The following is a 15326-nucleotide window of genomic DNA, read 5'->3' on the forward strand; positions in this document are numbered from 1 at the left end:
TCAACAAACGAAACGATTCACTTTTAAATAGTAAACTAATTTGTAAGACAGCCATAGATCGAACCGAAGAAACTACCTTTTTATTAAGATGTTATACCCTTTTTATCGACAATATATTTATCGTAAGTATCAACAATCGAACTTAAAAGATAAACGAAAGTTTAGGCACCTCATTGCACACAGTCGTTTCAATTCTAACGTGACGACGCGGGAGATCAATTTGACACAGTGCTGCCACCTTGCGTTCTTTTTCTTAAAAACTCCCTCTTTGTGAATTTTATGCCTAACCATTTACTAGCTTTGCAAAATAACTTTCTTACATTTATAAATTACAAATTGTAATACTGTAAATAAATGTAATAATAATGTCTGCATTGAAATTACTTATCTCGTGTCACTTTTTGTTAAATCATATTTCTATAAAAGTTGTCGCAATTCCTTCGATCAATTCGTCAACGAAACAGATTTACGCCTAATGAAAATAACTACGCATGCTAATGCGTGTATAAAAAGATGTATTTCTAGGAAGACAAAATTTCAACCGGAATTTTAGCGAGATAAAAATAAGAAGAAGTTCGATTAGTTTCTGAATCTTTGAAAAAATTAATGAATCATGAAATGCGTCGAAGCGCCATCTCGGAAATATTTCTAACATCATTTGATCATGGACACGTAATGGGTCCTTCCTCCACTGACGCCGCCATATTGTACGGAAGGAACGAGAGGCGTAACCACGCCATTGTGCGCATCACGCTTTTTCTCATCTAATCGTACGAGGAAAAAGTAAAGTAAGTGGAAATTAAGCACGTACGGATTCGCTACGACACGAAGATTATTTTGTTGAAAATTTGGTGCATTGTAAAGAAGACTGCAGATCGCAATAACATCGGGTACGACGGACTATTAATCAACGCCACGATGGTCGTTCGCTTTGCGGTTCATGATTTTATATTCAATTCTTTTGTATTGCTTGATTTGTATTCAATTTTTTTTAATATCACATTGTCCTTTAACCATTTCTCGAGTTTATAATATTAATAAAACTTATAATAGAACGTGAGTCTTTACTATTACCTTTATTGACCGCAGGATTACGTTTAAAAATTTTGACGAAATCTGTCAAGTAATTTGAAATGTTCGCGAAAAGTATGCGGCATTTTTTATGAAAGTACCTTTAAATTACACTGTTTCCGAGTAAACGTTAGAATTTAAATGGACTCCAAACAGTGAATTATACTCGAAGTAGTTAATGCGCTTAATGATATTAACGCCGATCTAGTGTTGTATTTATATTGCATTTTATTTAAAGGGCTCTTGCTTTATGTTGCTTTGTTATCTAGGTCTATATAACGTGAAACGTGTTAATTAAATAAAGTGATTTCTTTGCCGCTGTAATTGAATTTTAAATGCTCATTGGTTACCGCTTATAATTTAATTGAGTATTCCTAATATTCTAATTTGCAGAGTAGCAGAAAAATATATTAATTTTCTTATGTTTTATGTCTTTTATCAGGAGGTTTATATTAAAGAAAATAATTAAAATAATTTTATTAGTATTAAAATAATTTTAATTATTTCAGGAACAAGTTAAATGTATGGACAACATGTACAGTAACAATATTGATCCATGGGAGCCAGGTTACGGGCCTGAGAGAAGGGGACATAATTCTGACTATGACTATCGTAATGATTATGGAAGCAGTAGGTCACCGGATTATGCTGAACACCGTGACAATGATCATCGCGATAGGGACCACCGTAGTCCGGAATACAGAAATCATCGCGGAAGAGACAGAGATCGCGAAAGAGACCGTTCAAGAGACAGAAGGGATCGTAGCAGAGACGACAGAGACCGTAGCTACAGAGACAGAGAAGATCGTTATACTAGACAAAGAGACAGAGACTCTGTAGAAAGAGACAGAGACAGGGATCGCGATCGCGACAGAGATAGAGATCGCTCTAGAAGAGACAGAGATAGAGATAGGGATAGGGATCGTAGAGGGAAGCGGGAGGACAGAGATCGGGATCGGGATGACGATCATAGCCGAGAAAGTATGGACTTTGAGCACGACCATGGACGTACTTACGGTTCGTCCATGGAAGGCATCCACTACAAATCTCAATCTCCAAACAACACCATAATGATTCGCGGGCTTGCTCAGCACATAACTGAAAATGACGTAGGTTGTCAACTTAGTGGCCCAACATAATTGGCCACTCATGAGCCAGCATTTGCACGCATACATCTCTGTTATCATTATGATGTGTGTATCACAGGTGCGGCAAGACATCCTCAACTGTGGTCTCATGCCAAAGGACATCAGGCTGATTCGTAAAAAGGATACAGGTAATTATCTTTATTTTCGTAACTTAAAACTTCCCCACAACCTAATGTGTACACAAGTGAACTGCTTTTCACCTCTGCAGGTCGCATTAGACTTGTGTAGTTTAAGTTATTATTGCAACTTTTAATGATCATCTGGGGAAAAATTGTTTGAAACTTTTACGCATTTATTAATGTTACGAACGGTTAAGGTTTCAAACAATTTTTTATCATATTGGGTTAAAATCTCTTCCCTAGTACCAATCATGCATACCCAAAAATTATTCAAGCAGTACAATGAATATAATGACTATCAATTGAATACAAATCATTAATTCATTTTCTACTCTTGGAGTAAGGTAAGTTCTATATGCAGGAAGAATATTTTGAGGAAAATCAGATCATCATTATTCATCTAGCAAGGGTGGTGTAAAATATTTATTAAGAAGTTTATATCTTATACTTAGAATAAGTGAAATGTATATCTTGCCAACCAAGTTTACTCGGTTGTTCCACTGTCAAAATAACATCTAAAATTTCTGTGATAAATTATATACTCCATTGTACGTTGCGCATACACAATTTTCTTTGACAAACATCTTGGCTTTACTGTAATCCGAATTACCAGAGATATTTGGAAGAGACTTTTTATACGATTTCAACTATCATTTCTTCAATCTATAAATAGTAAAAGAAAAATACGGAGGCCAAGATTTTGGTAGGTCTGACATTAAAGTAAATGAGAATTCGCGTGAAAAAAAAAAAGAATAAGTACGATAGAAAAAAATCGTCTTTCATCCGTATAGAATTTGTTCTGCTGAGCTTTAGGCAAATGGAAAAGAAAGCAAGCGACGAAGCGAAGAAATACTTCGTTCGAAACTCAGTCTGTCAATGGTTGGTGCTGTGATTGCCTGCCCTCTCAGAGTAGAGACACCCAGGCAAAACGTGGATTAACTTTGGATATGTGTGTATTTGCTCTGTATAGGTGCTTCGCGAGGTTTTGCATTCGTCGAGTTTAACGCGACTCAGGAGGCCGCACGGTGGATGGAGATGAAACAGGTAGAAAGAAGTTCAGTCCAGATTCCCAACCGATGCGTTGTACGCGTGCCACCGACGCCCCGTGGCGGCAAGGCACGGTAACGCAGCCCCCTGGCCTTCCCCATGGCCATGGCTGTGCACCTATCAAAAGGCTACTTCAACCTACCGTACCTAATTACTTATCTAGGAGTCCCCACATACTTTGCAGACTTTTCTTAACTCGCTCGCAATTCCGTCTATTGGATTAAAGTTATATATACATATACATATATAAAAAAAAAGGCCGCGCCGCGTGCTTTTTACCTATCCTCTATCTATCATAAAAGTTTGTGGACTAACAATGAAGATCGGAGGAGGGTCATTCCAATCGTCTTATCTTTTTGCGTACAGTGCATATAGTATCCGGCATGATGATTTATTTATACGAATTTCACACATTTTGCTATATTCATTCGATACGAAATGCTTATTTTTTAATTACGTCGTTTTAAGTCTGCTTCTACCATTTAACTTTGTTCTCGACGCAATTACCAGTTGACCGAGCATTTTAAATGAATGAAAATTATTTGTGCACGACTTTCTTGTTCACATATAAAAATTTTTTATGCAAGCAATCATTGTACGTTTGCTTGTTTTCCACGAATTCAATTCATTGATCGAACCAAAAACGAAAAGAAAAAGTTGTCGCGCATGTACATAGAGAGTCGGTCCGCAAGCCGTGTGGAATGGCCCACATTATATAAGCCCACGACATTTTCTTTACTGTTCGTTCGAGACGGAAAGCTATGAAGTAGAAAACTATAATTTCGTCAACCAAGAAGGAAGTTTACGGGATAAACAGAGGCTTTGGGAGGATGTTGGACGGGATAACACTGAAATTCTCTGTTTCAGGGAGTACTGATGCTACAGGACCAATACCGTGCCTTGATGCAGTACAGTATACCGAAAGATTGCCATGTAGATAAGCCGCCAGCAAAGAATACTCAGGATTGGCATTGCGTCAAGGTATGCTTGTCTTTTAAACATTTCAATTCTAATTGTCAAACTAAATAAAAAGACCGTTATCGATAATGATTTTCTATTTAAGTGTGGAGCACATAATTTCAAGAGGCGCGAAACGTGTTTTAAATGTTCGGCCTCGCGAGCAGAAAGCGAAGAAGGCGGAGAAGGTAGCGATGAGATCAGCCCTCATCCTACGAACACCGTTCTTCTTCGAGGATTAGACGTGCTAACGACGGAAGATTCAGTGTTGCAAGCAATGAAAAACCTTTCGTCGATGCCGATACGCAGTATTCGTATTGGTCGCGATTCTCTAACCAACACATCAAGGGGCGTCTGTTACCTAGAAATGGGCAACGTAGTGGATGCAATGTATTTACACACAGCCCTCACGAAGCAAGGGTTGGTGGTGGACGGCAGAAAAGTAGAAATCACGTATTGCAAACTTCACCAAATAAATAACACTAACACCTGGAAAGCGAACGACAGTCAACCGCAAAGATACACTTTAGACGACGTTGCTCAATTGGCAGAGTACAGTGCCAACCTATATGCTAAGACACCTGCACAGAAAGCTCACTATCTTCAGTATTACACGCAATATTATCAAAATCAAATAATGCAAGGATCCGCGATTACGTTACCGTCTCTGAATCAGACTGATAGAGTGAACGCTGCAGCAGCCGTAGCACAATCTGCTATACAACAATTACAAGCGTCCAGAAAGTTAGGGGATGCCGATGAAATGAAGAATAGACCAATGCCTTCGGCACCAACCAGTACATCGTTAGCTAGCGGAAGAGTGCCTGCACACGCGAGTGATGGTAAAGTATACTGTAAGTTTATAACAACGGAGCAAATTATTTTTATTTTGCTTTGAAAGGTTTTCTCCAATCTGCTAATCGTTTGTAATTCTAGCTGTACCGGATGTCAGTACCTATCACTACGACGAATCATCGGGCTATTACTACGATCCCAGTACAGGATTGTATTATGATCCTAATTCGCAATATTATTATAATAGTCACACACAACAATTCCTATATTGGGATGCCGAATCATTCTCATATCAACCAGCAAAGGTAATTCAGATCTATTATATTAACGAAATTTGAGATGCGTTGGAATAATCGATACATTAATATATTACGCTCGTGTTTTATGCAGACTGCTACAACCGTTACGCAAGCAACAGGAACCACCACCAGCGGGACTACAATAACTGCCACTGCTAGTAGCACCGACTCGACAAACACAATCACCAATCAGGCAACAACTTCTACAGTCACTAGTGCTACTCAAGAATTATCGAGGGAGGATGAGAGTAAAAAGAAAGACAGCAAGCAAGATAAAGTGAAAGTAGCGAAGAAGATAGCAAAGGATATGGAACGCTGGGCAAAAACATTGAATCAGAAGAAAGAAAATGCAAAGAGCAATTGGAATTCGGAGTTTGCTGGTGTCGATGGCAATCAGGGAGTTGGGAGTGGAGCAGCGGATGCTGGGTATGCCATATTAGAGAAGAAGTCTCTGGCAACCTCTTACCACGAGGATGAGGATCAAGGTGGAAATAATGGTTTGGTCGCTGCCTACGGAGGCGGTAGTGACACGGAAGAAGAAATAGAGGACGTTCAACAAGAGGAAAGACAACACACGGATTGGACTAAACTAGCTTGCTTGTTGTGTAAACGACAATTTCCCAGCAAAGAAGCGTTACTTCGACATCAACAGTTATCCGATCTTCATAAACAGAATTTGGAAAATTGGTATCAAGTGCGCGGTTTGGACCCAAACGACCCACAGCAAAGGAATAATAAATATCGGGATCGTGCTAAAGAGAGAAGGGCGAAGTACGGTGAACCGGAACCTCCACAGCCGAACAAACTTAAAGAAAAATACTTAAAAACGAGAGTCGAAGATATATCAGTGTCTTACGAGGAACCGACGAGAGCCGGTATCGGTTCGGACAACGTTGGCAATAAATTATTACAAAAAATGGGCTGGAGCGAAGGAATGGGACTTGGAAAATCTAATCAAGGTAGGACTAGTATCATCGAAGCGGAAAGAAGAGTTCCTACAGCCGGTTTAGGAGCAAAGTCGTCGTCGTATAGTGCATTACCGGGGGACACGTACAAAGATTGTGTGAAGAAAATGATGTACGCACGTTATCAAGAACTGTCCGACTCATAATATGTTGAGTATCGTTGTACATAGATTTTATGTATACATACACAAGTACTTGTACTCAATTTTTTCCATAAACGGATAGGTATGTGCGCGTATTATCCGGATAGTATACTGGTTGTGTACTGGTAATTGAGAACGGTGATAATCCATTCTTGGGAATACGTTACATTTTTTTATATCTTTCCTATACGTTTTCACAATATTACATTACTTCTCTATTCTAAGATTCTTAGGTAATAATAAATTGGTAATGTTAGTTTTTGAACTCGCTGTTTTTTTTTTTTTTTTTTTTTTTTCATTAGATTTTAGTACATCCTTTTATGTGATACTATTTAAAAATGCTCGTATTGTCTTGAAACTATTCGCGCGATAGTTCTTCGGCTTCGCTTGCCGCGGCGACACTTTAAACAAAAACTATGCTTGTTCGTTTAAGGAAAACTATATTTGTTTCACTATTTACGACCATACAGTGCTTACCCAAGAATGTACTATGTATAAGTACCAGTAGCGAAATAGTTCAAACAAGATTATCACATCAAGCAATTCTCGTCTAACAATTTTGTGCACAATACAGTACTTTACGTATTTCGAGAATGAAGTATATATCGAAGCATTATGAAATATCTTCGGCAACGCAAAACAGTAAGATTAATTACCATCGCGTATTTTAATTTACATAGTTTCAAGTGAATTTCATGATGCTTAGAGAAAAATCAATCTACTATTACTTATGAATCCAGTGCGACTAAACTCATCATTAGTGCATCGTATATTTATTATACTGTAACAATTCGCAATGAATTTCATAATTATTTTATAATAGAATTATGTCAGATTCACCACACACACTACACATCTATATATAGAGAGAGAATTATATTTATACTCGAACATTTACACGTCGATCCTTTTTTTTTTTTTATTATTAATTATTATACTTTGCATCGTACTTTTTGAGATCATTCTTCGCTATACATACACATTTCTACAGTCATTCTGACGCTTTATCGTTATTTTTTTAATTACACATCCAAAACCCATGTAATAAGTTATAGGTTAAAAGATGATAATAAAAATACACGCGGCATTATTGCTTGCAATACACTCGTGTTCGTTTTTAAAGAATCGAATCTTTTCCATAGTTTTATTTTTCGATCGAAATAAAATATTTACCTTCAGCAGTACGTTACTTATTCAAGTGAAACTTAAAATGTCATGTACGCGTATTATCTATTATAAATTATATGAGCATTAAGTAAGTGCACATATCTAAACAAACGACAGTTACGAGGTTTCAAATCTTCTTAATAAAATTATACAGCGCGATTTGCAACAATTTAATCGTTACACATTTCTCTTTCAAACTCCTTGTACATACATTTCCATTTATATTGAGACGCTTGTACTTACATATAGTGAAGTAGTTTCGATGATTCAAAATTTGAACTTTGAGCTTTCTGTACTCCGAAATTGAATTATTCTCGAACTGCGCACAATTACAAGCTTTGAAACTTCGTTAGAGTTCAGTACATGTTTATCACGTTAAAAGTATTGTAAAGCTGATAAATTTTCAAAGCACAAGTACGCGGGGCCCCATTGGTTATGGTCTACATTCTAAAGTCCCCGTTAACGTAATGGCGGATGATCAGTGGTGGGGATAATTAGAACTAATAGAAAACCACAACTCCCCTCTTTCATCCCGCTTGTAAACCTATCAGCTCCCTACAATACCTGGGCTCATTTATGACTAGAAATACAAATTCAAACGTTAATATATACGCGATATAACAATACGCGTGTTTATTCTAATTCGATAATTTACCGTGTCGTAAAAACAATAAGTAATGTAATTACAATACTATATTTCTTCATTTCAGTCGATATAAATATAATACTCAAAAATATCGAGTATCAAACTAAGTTAAAAATATGTTTGGGGAAAATTGACTTGATTATATCAATACTTTGATTTTTAGGCATATCACTAGAGGAACAAACTACAATTCTTTGTATGTATAAAGAAGTTTTGTACTATTAAAGCTGCACTTGCTTGAAAAACTGACTTTTGTAAAATACTGCATCGACTCAAACAAAACTGGAATGTAGGAAACACGTTTGTTCAATTACTTTGAATAGATTATTATAAGGTGTCGAGTAAATCGAGTATCAATGTTTATCAATATTACATTTCTGCAGTTATCCCCCCAAACAATTAATTGTATCATAAACATATCGTAGTAATATCTTTGATGTACTAGCATATACCATTCAATAGAGAAATATAAAATGTATATTTCTCTGTATTGCACGAAATGTCATTGAACATGTTCTATCGGTATAATAAATTCAATGGCCACCTTTTTTTCAATTTCACCTTGCTAGGAAATGTCTACAAAATTTATCTTTCTGTGAATGTTGCATTACTTAATTCTTATAGATATGAGCTTCGTTATTATTAACTCAAATTACGACAAATAGTTAAACAGCCATATTTGTTTATAAATTAACAGACTAGAAAAAATAAATAGAAACAACTGAGCAAAGACTAAACATCTGCTAAAATCCAAGAATATAACGGCCTTAATTGATGATTTAAAACCCTGTATTCTAGATTGCTAATTCCATCAGTCTCGTATCTTCTAGCGCTAGTTTCTAAATTTTCGAATCTCGCACTGCTCGGAGGTTCTTTCTTATGCGTTAGCATATAATATTGGGCAACACTCGGTCCGAAACGGGTGACCTGAAATCCAAAATAAATTTATGTATGCACGACAAACTGTATTTAATCATTTTCGTGTAACAATAATTAACTTACTTGAAAACCTCGCGATTGAAGACGACTATAAAAATCGTCGTCTTCTCCCCCCCATCCATAGAAAACATTGGAAAATCCATTAACTCTTTCAAACTGTTTACGAGTTAATGCAATCGCACCCCCGAATAAACCAGTATATGGTAGATTGTAACGGAATGTATTTACGCTTGAACTCATATGCCTAGGCATTTTTGTGCAAGCATAAATATTGTCAGGATTTTGAGGTATTAAATCTATGTCTTGAAAGATGAAACAATGAAAATCGTTTGCTTTGGTTGCCTCTGTGTATCCAACATTGAAAAGCTTGGCACGATTAAACTCGCGCATAGGACTTTGCTCTATTACAAATATTCTGTAATCGAGGTTTTGAGCTTGTAGGAAAGGATGGATGTAATTCATGAAAATGGTAAGTTGCGTTTGCCGATTTCGATATGGTAATATAATGGCTACATTGAAAAGAGGATGGCAGTTGAGAGGCTTCCACTGGCCACCGGGTAGTATCCCTAAGCGTCGTGCCATTGCCACAGGATCTTCTCGTGGATGTTCTTCGGGATAGAGCAACTGTGATCTTCTGGGATTGATTGTAATCGTGCAGGAGTTGTCCTTCGCTGGATAGGATCTTTCCATTTCATCGTAGATGTCTTGCGTCTTTATAAAAGTGTAATGCGAAGCGAATCTGGCTGGATGTAGGCAGTAACCCAGAACCAGAATCGTGGTGATGGTGTAAGATAATCCGCGTGCATAATCATAAAAAAATGCAACGAACATCTTCAAAATATTAACGATGCTTCTCATCCTAACCTTAGTTTCAACACTCAATCACCATCTCCATGAAGTAGGTAGGTTACGTTTAGTTCGAAGAGAGACACTCATTTGTTGACACCAATGATGACTTTAATACAGTTCAAAGTATCATTTCACGATTTTAAAGCACAAATTAACGTTAAATAAGAGTATTTGCATAAGACGTACTCTAAAGCACCGAAGGTACAGACGCCATTGTTGGACGTAAATGACGCGCATGCGCAATGCTTACCAACAGTCGACCGTACATTTTCAATTTGAATAATCGTAATAAAAGTAATTTTCTAAATTATTAATTAAATTATAAATTATATCAAAAGATACTGATAAAAATTTCAATTTTTATATAAAACTTTGATTAATATAAAATTGTCGCTGAATAAATGAACGGCAATAGATAATTTGAAAATGCTTTATTTAAAGCTTCGTTTGTGTTCATTCAATGTGTATGAATAAGGTATATTTGTGTGTCATACGTTAATGAACCAAAATCGTCCGTAAAGGTTCGGTTGGTCTATTTTCAGTTTTAGGTATTTTCAAACGATCAAAAGTATCCAGAGTGTCTTTAACAAATTGATCCATCATGGATTTGGTATGCTTTGGAGTAGGAGCCAGCCTTAATTTTTCTTCTCCTTTTGGAACTGTTGGATAATTGATCGCTTGAACATAATGACCCTTCTCTCTTAACAATGAATCAGCTATTTGGCTGCATAGCAACGGATCTCCGATCTGAAAAACGATTCTAATGAAATAGAATATCATTGGAAATACATGAAAAATCATAGCTCAAAAAATTAATTTACTTTTATAGGAATAATATGCGAGGACGAGGGTTCTACTGGAAGACCTGCGGTACTCAAAATGGACTTCATATAAGCTACATTTTCCTGTTGACTAGCTCTTAACATTCTTCCTTCGTCCGAAGCTAAAATTTCAACAGCGGCCAAAGCACCATATAATACCGTCGGTGGCAACGAAGTTGTAAAAATGAATCCCGCAGCGTAACTTCGGATCATATCTATTAATTTTGCAGAACCAACGATGTAGCCACCAATGTTACCAAATGCTTTGCCTAAGGTACCAGAAATAATATCCATTTTGTGAAGTACCCAATCTCTCTCTCCAATACCAGCACCCGAATACCCGTATAAACCAACAGCATGAACTTCGTCCACGAATGTCAAAGCACCATATTTATGCGCGACATTACACAACTTCTCCAAAGGACATACATCACCAGTCATAGAATGTACAGTTTCGAATGCTACAATTTTTGGTATTCTTTTATCTACTTTAGAAAGAAGTTCTTCGAGATGTTGTACATCATTGTGTCTAAATATGTGTTTCGGTACTCCACTATTTCTTATACCCTGAATCATGGAAGCATGATTACCAGCATCAGAGAATATATGGCAATCTGGCAAAAGTTTTGCTAATGTGTACAGAGTGGAGTCATTGGCAACAAAGCAAGAGGTGAACAATAAACCTGCTTCTTTCTGATGTAAAGAAGCAAGTCTCTTTTCCAACATTTCGTGGCCTATTGTATTACCAGATATGTTTCGTGTTCCTCCAGCTCCCGCGCCATATTTATCCAACGCTTTTCGAACAAAACTCGTCACTTCAGGGTGACGCGACATCCCCAAATAATCGTTGGAACACCAAACGGTAATAGGTTTTGGTTCTCGGGTATATTCCATCGCAGATGGGAAGTTCTTGGCCAGCCGATTTACTTTTTTAAAGACCCTGTAAGAATGGTCTTTCTTCTTTTTCATGATTTGTTCGTCGAAGAATTCTTTGTACGGGAAACTTGGTTCTTCTTTTAATTTAGGTGGTTCAACGTTAACAATGTTCTCTTCGTCCACGTGGCCAGCTGCTTTCATAGTAATATGCTGTTTAGCCAAAAATGGACTCTGATTCTCTGTGGCTTCTTGAATCTGTGACGCCTCGACAGATTCAGCCTGAGTACTACAAAACGTAGACATAATTGGACAAAATTGACGATAACTCATTACCACGGATGATCCATAATTACGGACGTAATTCGCCGACAGACGTGTTAAGAACGGGCACGGCATGCTTTTCGGATTTCCTAAAACAGACAAGATTAGAATTAGTACGACGTCCTTGATTATTTTCGACAATCGCGTTAAAAATAATGCCGTGAACGTTTAAAAACAATAAATGGGATCTGTTTGTTGCAAACCTATCGTAAATGAGAAATCGAGGTTAATTGTATAGAAAGCGAAGCAGCAAGTGACTAAAAGAGAAAGTAAAACGGCAAATCATGATGACATAACATTTAAAGAATGAAAATTTCTTACCTTTTGTAGCAATCGACGAAAAATGAGCTTTAATATAATGGATACTCTGTCGAACGAACTGAAAAATAGAAAATAGATACTGTTAAGTATCGGTATTACGCAAATACGTGCGCGTGGCTAGTGGCCAAATGAACTAATTTAACTTAGAAGAACTAAAAGATCAAGAAAGACGTTTAGTCAACTTATCACTTTGACAGTCGGACCACGACTGAGCGTATCTGACCAGATCGATCGTAGTGAACAATCAGGTTCCCGCCGGGCTCGTATTTACCCCTCCATTACCACACTCGCATATGAACCGCGTGTTCGGCTCGTGTTCGGGTAACTTCGGCTAAGTGAGAGAGAAGGCAAACGAGAGCCTTTCCTTCTCGCTCTTGAAACAGCTAAAATCCGACTTTGCGTCAACCGGCATACGATTTCAAGCCTCGACTATCTAAGCATACTTTTCGACTCACGTATGTAGGTACAAGGAAAGTATTATAACGAAAAACAAATTTCGAAAGTGTGTTTTAGCCTTTACTCGAGTTGCACAACGTCAATGACTTTTCCTTCAAGCTGCTACGAATTATTGCAAACCGGTGAACATTGAAATGTATTCAATCGAGGAGGTCGAACAGTACAGCCGTGCGTGACCTTATTTCCATTCGCCGTTTTTTATTAACTTTTACGCCAATAATCGATTTCATACATACTACATTTTAAAATACGTTAAATTTGATCGCGTTTGCAATTGAAAATTCCGCAGAGTCGCGAGCAATAATACTAGAAATAGAATTTTATTTGCATAACTGGTTTTCCCGGTATTGATCTAACTATTGATCTCTTTGATTATGTGTCTACTAACTAACAATAAGCAAGGTCTCGCGTTGGTAAGACTGTCATAATCATTACTGACATTCGTGTAATTATTAAGACAAGTAGAACATATTTATAAAGTTTAAATTATCGATATTACGAATTGTATAATATGCAGTAGAATAATAAATATTTATTTGGACTATGCTTCCAGTTTTGAGGAAAACATAAAAGGGGGTTCGATGATAACGATGCGTATGCAAGTGCTCATTTCTAATTTTAAATTCAGTGCCAATAGTGGATTCTCAATCTTTCTCCTTATTTAAATATTTACGTAACGATCGTTTTACAGAGTTCTATCTCGACGAATAATCAATTTGACCATCGGTATCATTGTTAATTCATTTCCTGTGCGGCGATCGTTACTGACGCACATCGATATCACGGGATTACGTACTTAAACGCGAGACGTGCAAGGGAACACTTAAGGGGCCATAAAAATAAAGCAAGTACAATCGACTAGTCGAGTCGACTAGTCGAGTAAATAGTTTCAACAATAGTCGTTACAACGATATCGTAAAAAAACTAATGGGTGTTATTATTTTTTTAAATTATACTACATCATAAAATATTAGCGATCATAAAAATGATGACACGTGCCGCCAATGTTAAATAAATGGGCGTATTCCATTGTATTAAAGTATTAGCACGGCACACCCATTCAAAGGTTAATAAAAGTCTCTAAACCTGATATCCACTTGTTGCGTATCTTCGTACGTAAGAAGCAGGCAATTTTCTTCGAAAATAAAGTTAAGACTTTACTCTTTCCAACGAAAGTAAAAAGATCACTGCATGGTACTGCATTCGTCATCGAATAAAATCTAAAAACGGAATATATTCGATAAGGTATAACTTGAAAAATTTTGGCGGTAACGAAGTCTAAGGCACGATTCAAATTCGTATCTAGCTTACTTGATTCCATCGTTTCTAATGAAATGATTTATTATTTTTACATTCGTATCATTTCGAGTTAATTCTAATTTACGTTGTATAGTATTGTTATATTTACTCACCATAATATTAAGGAATATCTTCGTAAAGTTGTTCGAGCGACAACGATATCGGATGTTCGTTCTTGCAGTTCGTTGTAAGCGATGGCACAGCGTCGTCGCGACTACAATCGAATCTTGTTTGTTACAGCCACAATTCGTTCAAGCTATACGCACTCCGGAATTCCCCGAGTTTTGCAAACAGGATGTTCATTAGATCAATAAGTATTACGTCTATAGATGGCGCTTATGCCAATCATAGAACAAGAGCACAAACGCGCGAGCTATTTTGCATTAAATCGCTCGCCGATCGTTCTCTTGTACGTACGATTAACATATGCCACGACAATGAGATTCAGAATAAACAGAATTAATCGAAAACAATCAAATATACATTCGTTGCCTAACAACTGATAATATTAACCTGAAACAATGTAACGACCAAGTCTGCTTGTGACTAACGTAATAAAACAACCAGACAAGAACATGCATTTTAATAATTACACTCGAATAATAAACTACTTTCCTTGATGGCGATATATAGCAATGGTTAAATATTATTGTAATATGAAGAAATGAATTACTACAGTGTGACGTTCTTACCCTCGATCTACCGGGAATCGTTTTGACAAGATTTCTAGGATACTCGAACTCCTGGAACATGTTAAGGTTAAACCAGGTATACGAGTATACCTCGTCTGTGGTTAAACTTCGTTTCGAGCCGACAATTTTAGATCTACTATATTTACCATTGGTCGTTTTGATTCGCAACGTATCCAATATGTAGAAATTCACGTTTCTTCATACCTGTTTCTATGGGAACGTGATAAAACGCGGGAATAATATTTGTAGTTCGTTTTAATTACTAGAGAGGGCTTCGTGACCAGTTAGCACGGAAGATAAAGTAGCGAAGGAAATTTTTTTTTAGAAATACCGTTAAAAACTCTTTTACCATTTCTCCCACCAAGTCGAAACACCGACAAGAAACCGTAGCTTTT

At 36.9% G+C, this 15326-nt stretch overlaps 3 protein-coding genes across 10 annotated transcripts; 1 reads left to right on the forward strand and 2 right to left on the reverse strand.

The window, feature by feature from the left end:
* Positions 1–665: 665 nt before the first annotated feature.
* LOC143349054 (RNA-binding protein 5) lies at positions 666–7644 on the forward strand. Of its 3 annotated transcripts, none has more exons than XM_076779925.1 (8): positions 666–788; positions 1581–2180; positions 2278–2347; positions 3309–3382; positions 4253–4366; positions 4449–5196; positions 5279–5442; positions 5528–7644. In XM_076779925.1, the coding sequence occupies exons 2-8, from the start codon at positions 1596–1598 to the stop codon at positions 6545–6547; spliced, it is 2775 nt and encodes a 924-aa protein (XP_076636040.1). In that variant the 5' UTR covers positions 666–788; positions 1581–1595; the 3' UTR covers positions 6548–7644. The 3 variants fall into 3 exon arrangements, with proteins under 3 accessions (XP_076636040.1, XP_076636038.1, XP_076636041.1); XM_076779923.1 differs by having other exon boundaries at positions 702–890; XM_076779926.1 differs by having other exon boundaries at positions 702–890; positions 4449–5184.
* Positions 7296–10429, reverse strand: LOC143349057 (beta-1,4-N-acetylgalactosaminyltransferase bre-4). 2 transcript variants are annotated; one of them, XM_076779934.1, is made up of 3 exons: positions 10161–10429; positions 9360–10039; positions 7296–9284 (listed from the first exon to the last, which is right to left on the reverse strand). In XM_076779934.1, exons 2-3 carry the CDS (start codon positions 9984–9986, stop codon positions 9090–9092), a joined length of 822 nt encoding a protein of 273 aa, XP_076636049.1. In that variant the 5' UTR covers positions 9987–10039; positions 10161–10429; the 3' UTR covers positions 7296–9089. The 2 variants fall into 2 exon arrangements, with proteins under 2 accessions (XP_076636049.1, XP_076636048.1); XM_076779933.1 differs by having other exon boundaries at positions 9360–10429.
* Positions 10430–10561: 132 nt separating this feature from the next.
* On the reverse strand, positions 10562–15001 carry Alas (5-aminolevulinate synthase). 5 transcript variants are annotated; one of them, XM_076779928.1, is made up of 5 exons: positions 14353–15000; positions 14027–14160; positions 12485–12542; positions 10967–12252; positions 10562–10892 (listed from the first exon to the last, which is right to left on the reverse strand). In XM_076779928.1, the coding sequence occupies exons 4-5, from the start codon at positions 12236–12238 to the stop codon at positions 10641–10643; spliced, it is 1524 nt and encodes a 507-aa protein (XP_076636043.1). In that variant the 5' UTR covers positions 12239–12252; positions 12485–12542; positions 14027–14160; positions 14353–15000; the 3' UTR covers positions 10562–10640. The 5 variants fall into 5 exon arrangements, with proteins under 5 accessions (XP_076636043.1, XP_076636042.1, XP_076636045.1 ...); XM_076779927.1 differs by lacking the exon at positions 14027–14160; XM_076779930.1 differs by lacking the exons at positions 12485–12542; positions 14027–14160 and having other exon boundaries at positions 14353–15001.
* Positions 15002–15326: the final 325 nt, after the last annotated feature.

Source organism: Colletes latitarsis, chromosome 12, assembly GCF_051014445.1.
Source record: "Colletes latitarsis isolate SP2378_abdomen chromosome 12, iyColLati1, whole genome shotgun sequence".
NCBI lineage: Eukaryota > Metazoa > Arthropoda > Insecta > Hymenoptera > Colletidae > Colletes > Colletes latitarsis.

Bases quoted from the DNA above. Each gene is read 5' to 3' on its own strand.
- LOC143349054 (XM_076779925.1), top strand. From the start codon at position 1,596: ATGGACAACATGTACAGTAACAATATTGATCCATGGGAGCCAGGTTAC. The intron at 3,383-4,252 runs GTAGAAAGAAGT...TCTCTGTTTCAG, and splicing joins GGTGGATGGAGATGAAACAG to GGAGTACTGATGCTACAGGA. The intron at 5,443-5,527 runs GTAATTCAGATC...TGTTTTATGCAG, and splicing joins TCTCATATCAACCAGCAAAG to ACTGCTACAACCGTTACGCA.
- Alas (XM_076779927.1), bottom strand. The intron at 12,253-12,484 runs GTAAGAAATTTT...TGTCTGTTTTAG, and splicing joins TTCGTCGATTGCTACAAAAG to GAAATCCGAAAAGCATGCCG. The intron at 10,893-10,966 runs GTAAATTAATTT...ATCGTTTTTCAG, and splicing joins CGCATATTATTCCTATAAAA to ATCGGAGATCCGTTGCTATG.
- LOC143349057 (XM_076779933.1), bottom strand. From the start codon at position 10,154: ATGAGAAGCATCGTTAATATTTTGAAGATGTTCGTTGCATTTTTTTAT. The intron at 9,285-9,359 runs GTAAGTTAATTA...TTTGGATTTCAG, and splicing joins TTCAATCGCGAGGTTTTCAA to GTCACCCGTTTCGGACCGAG.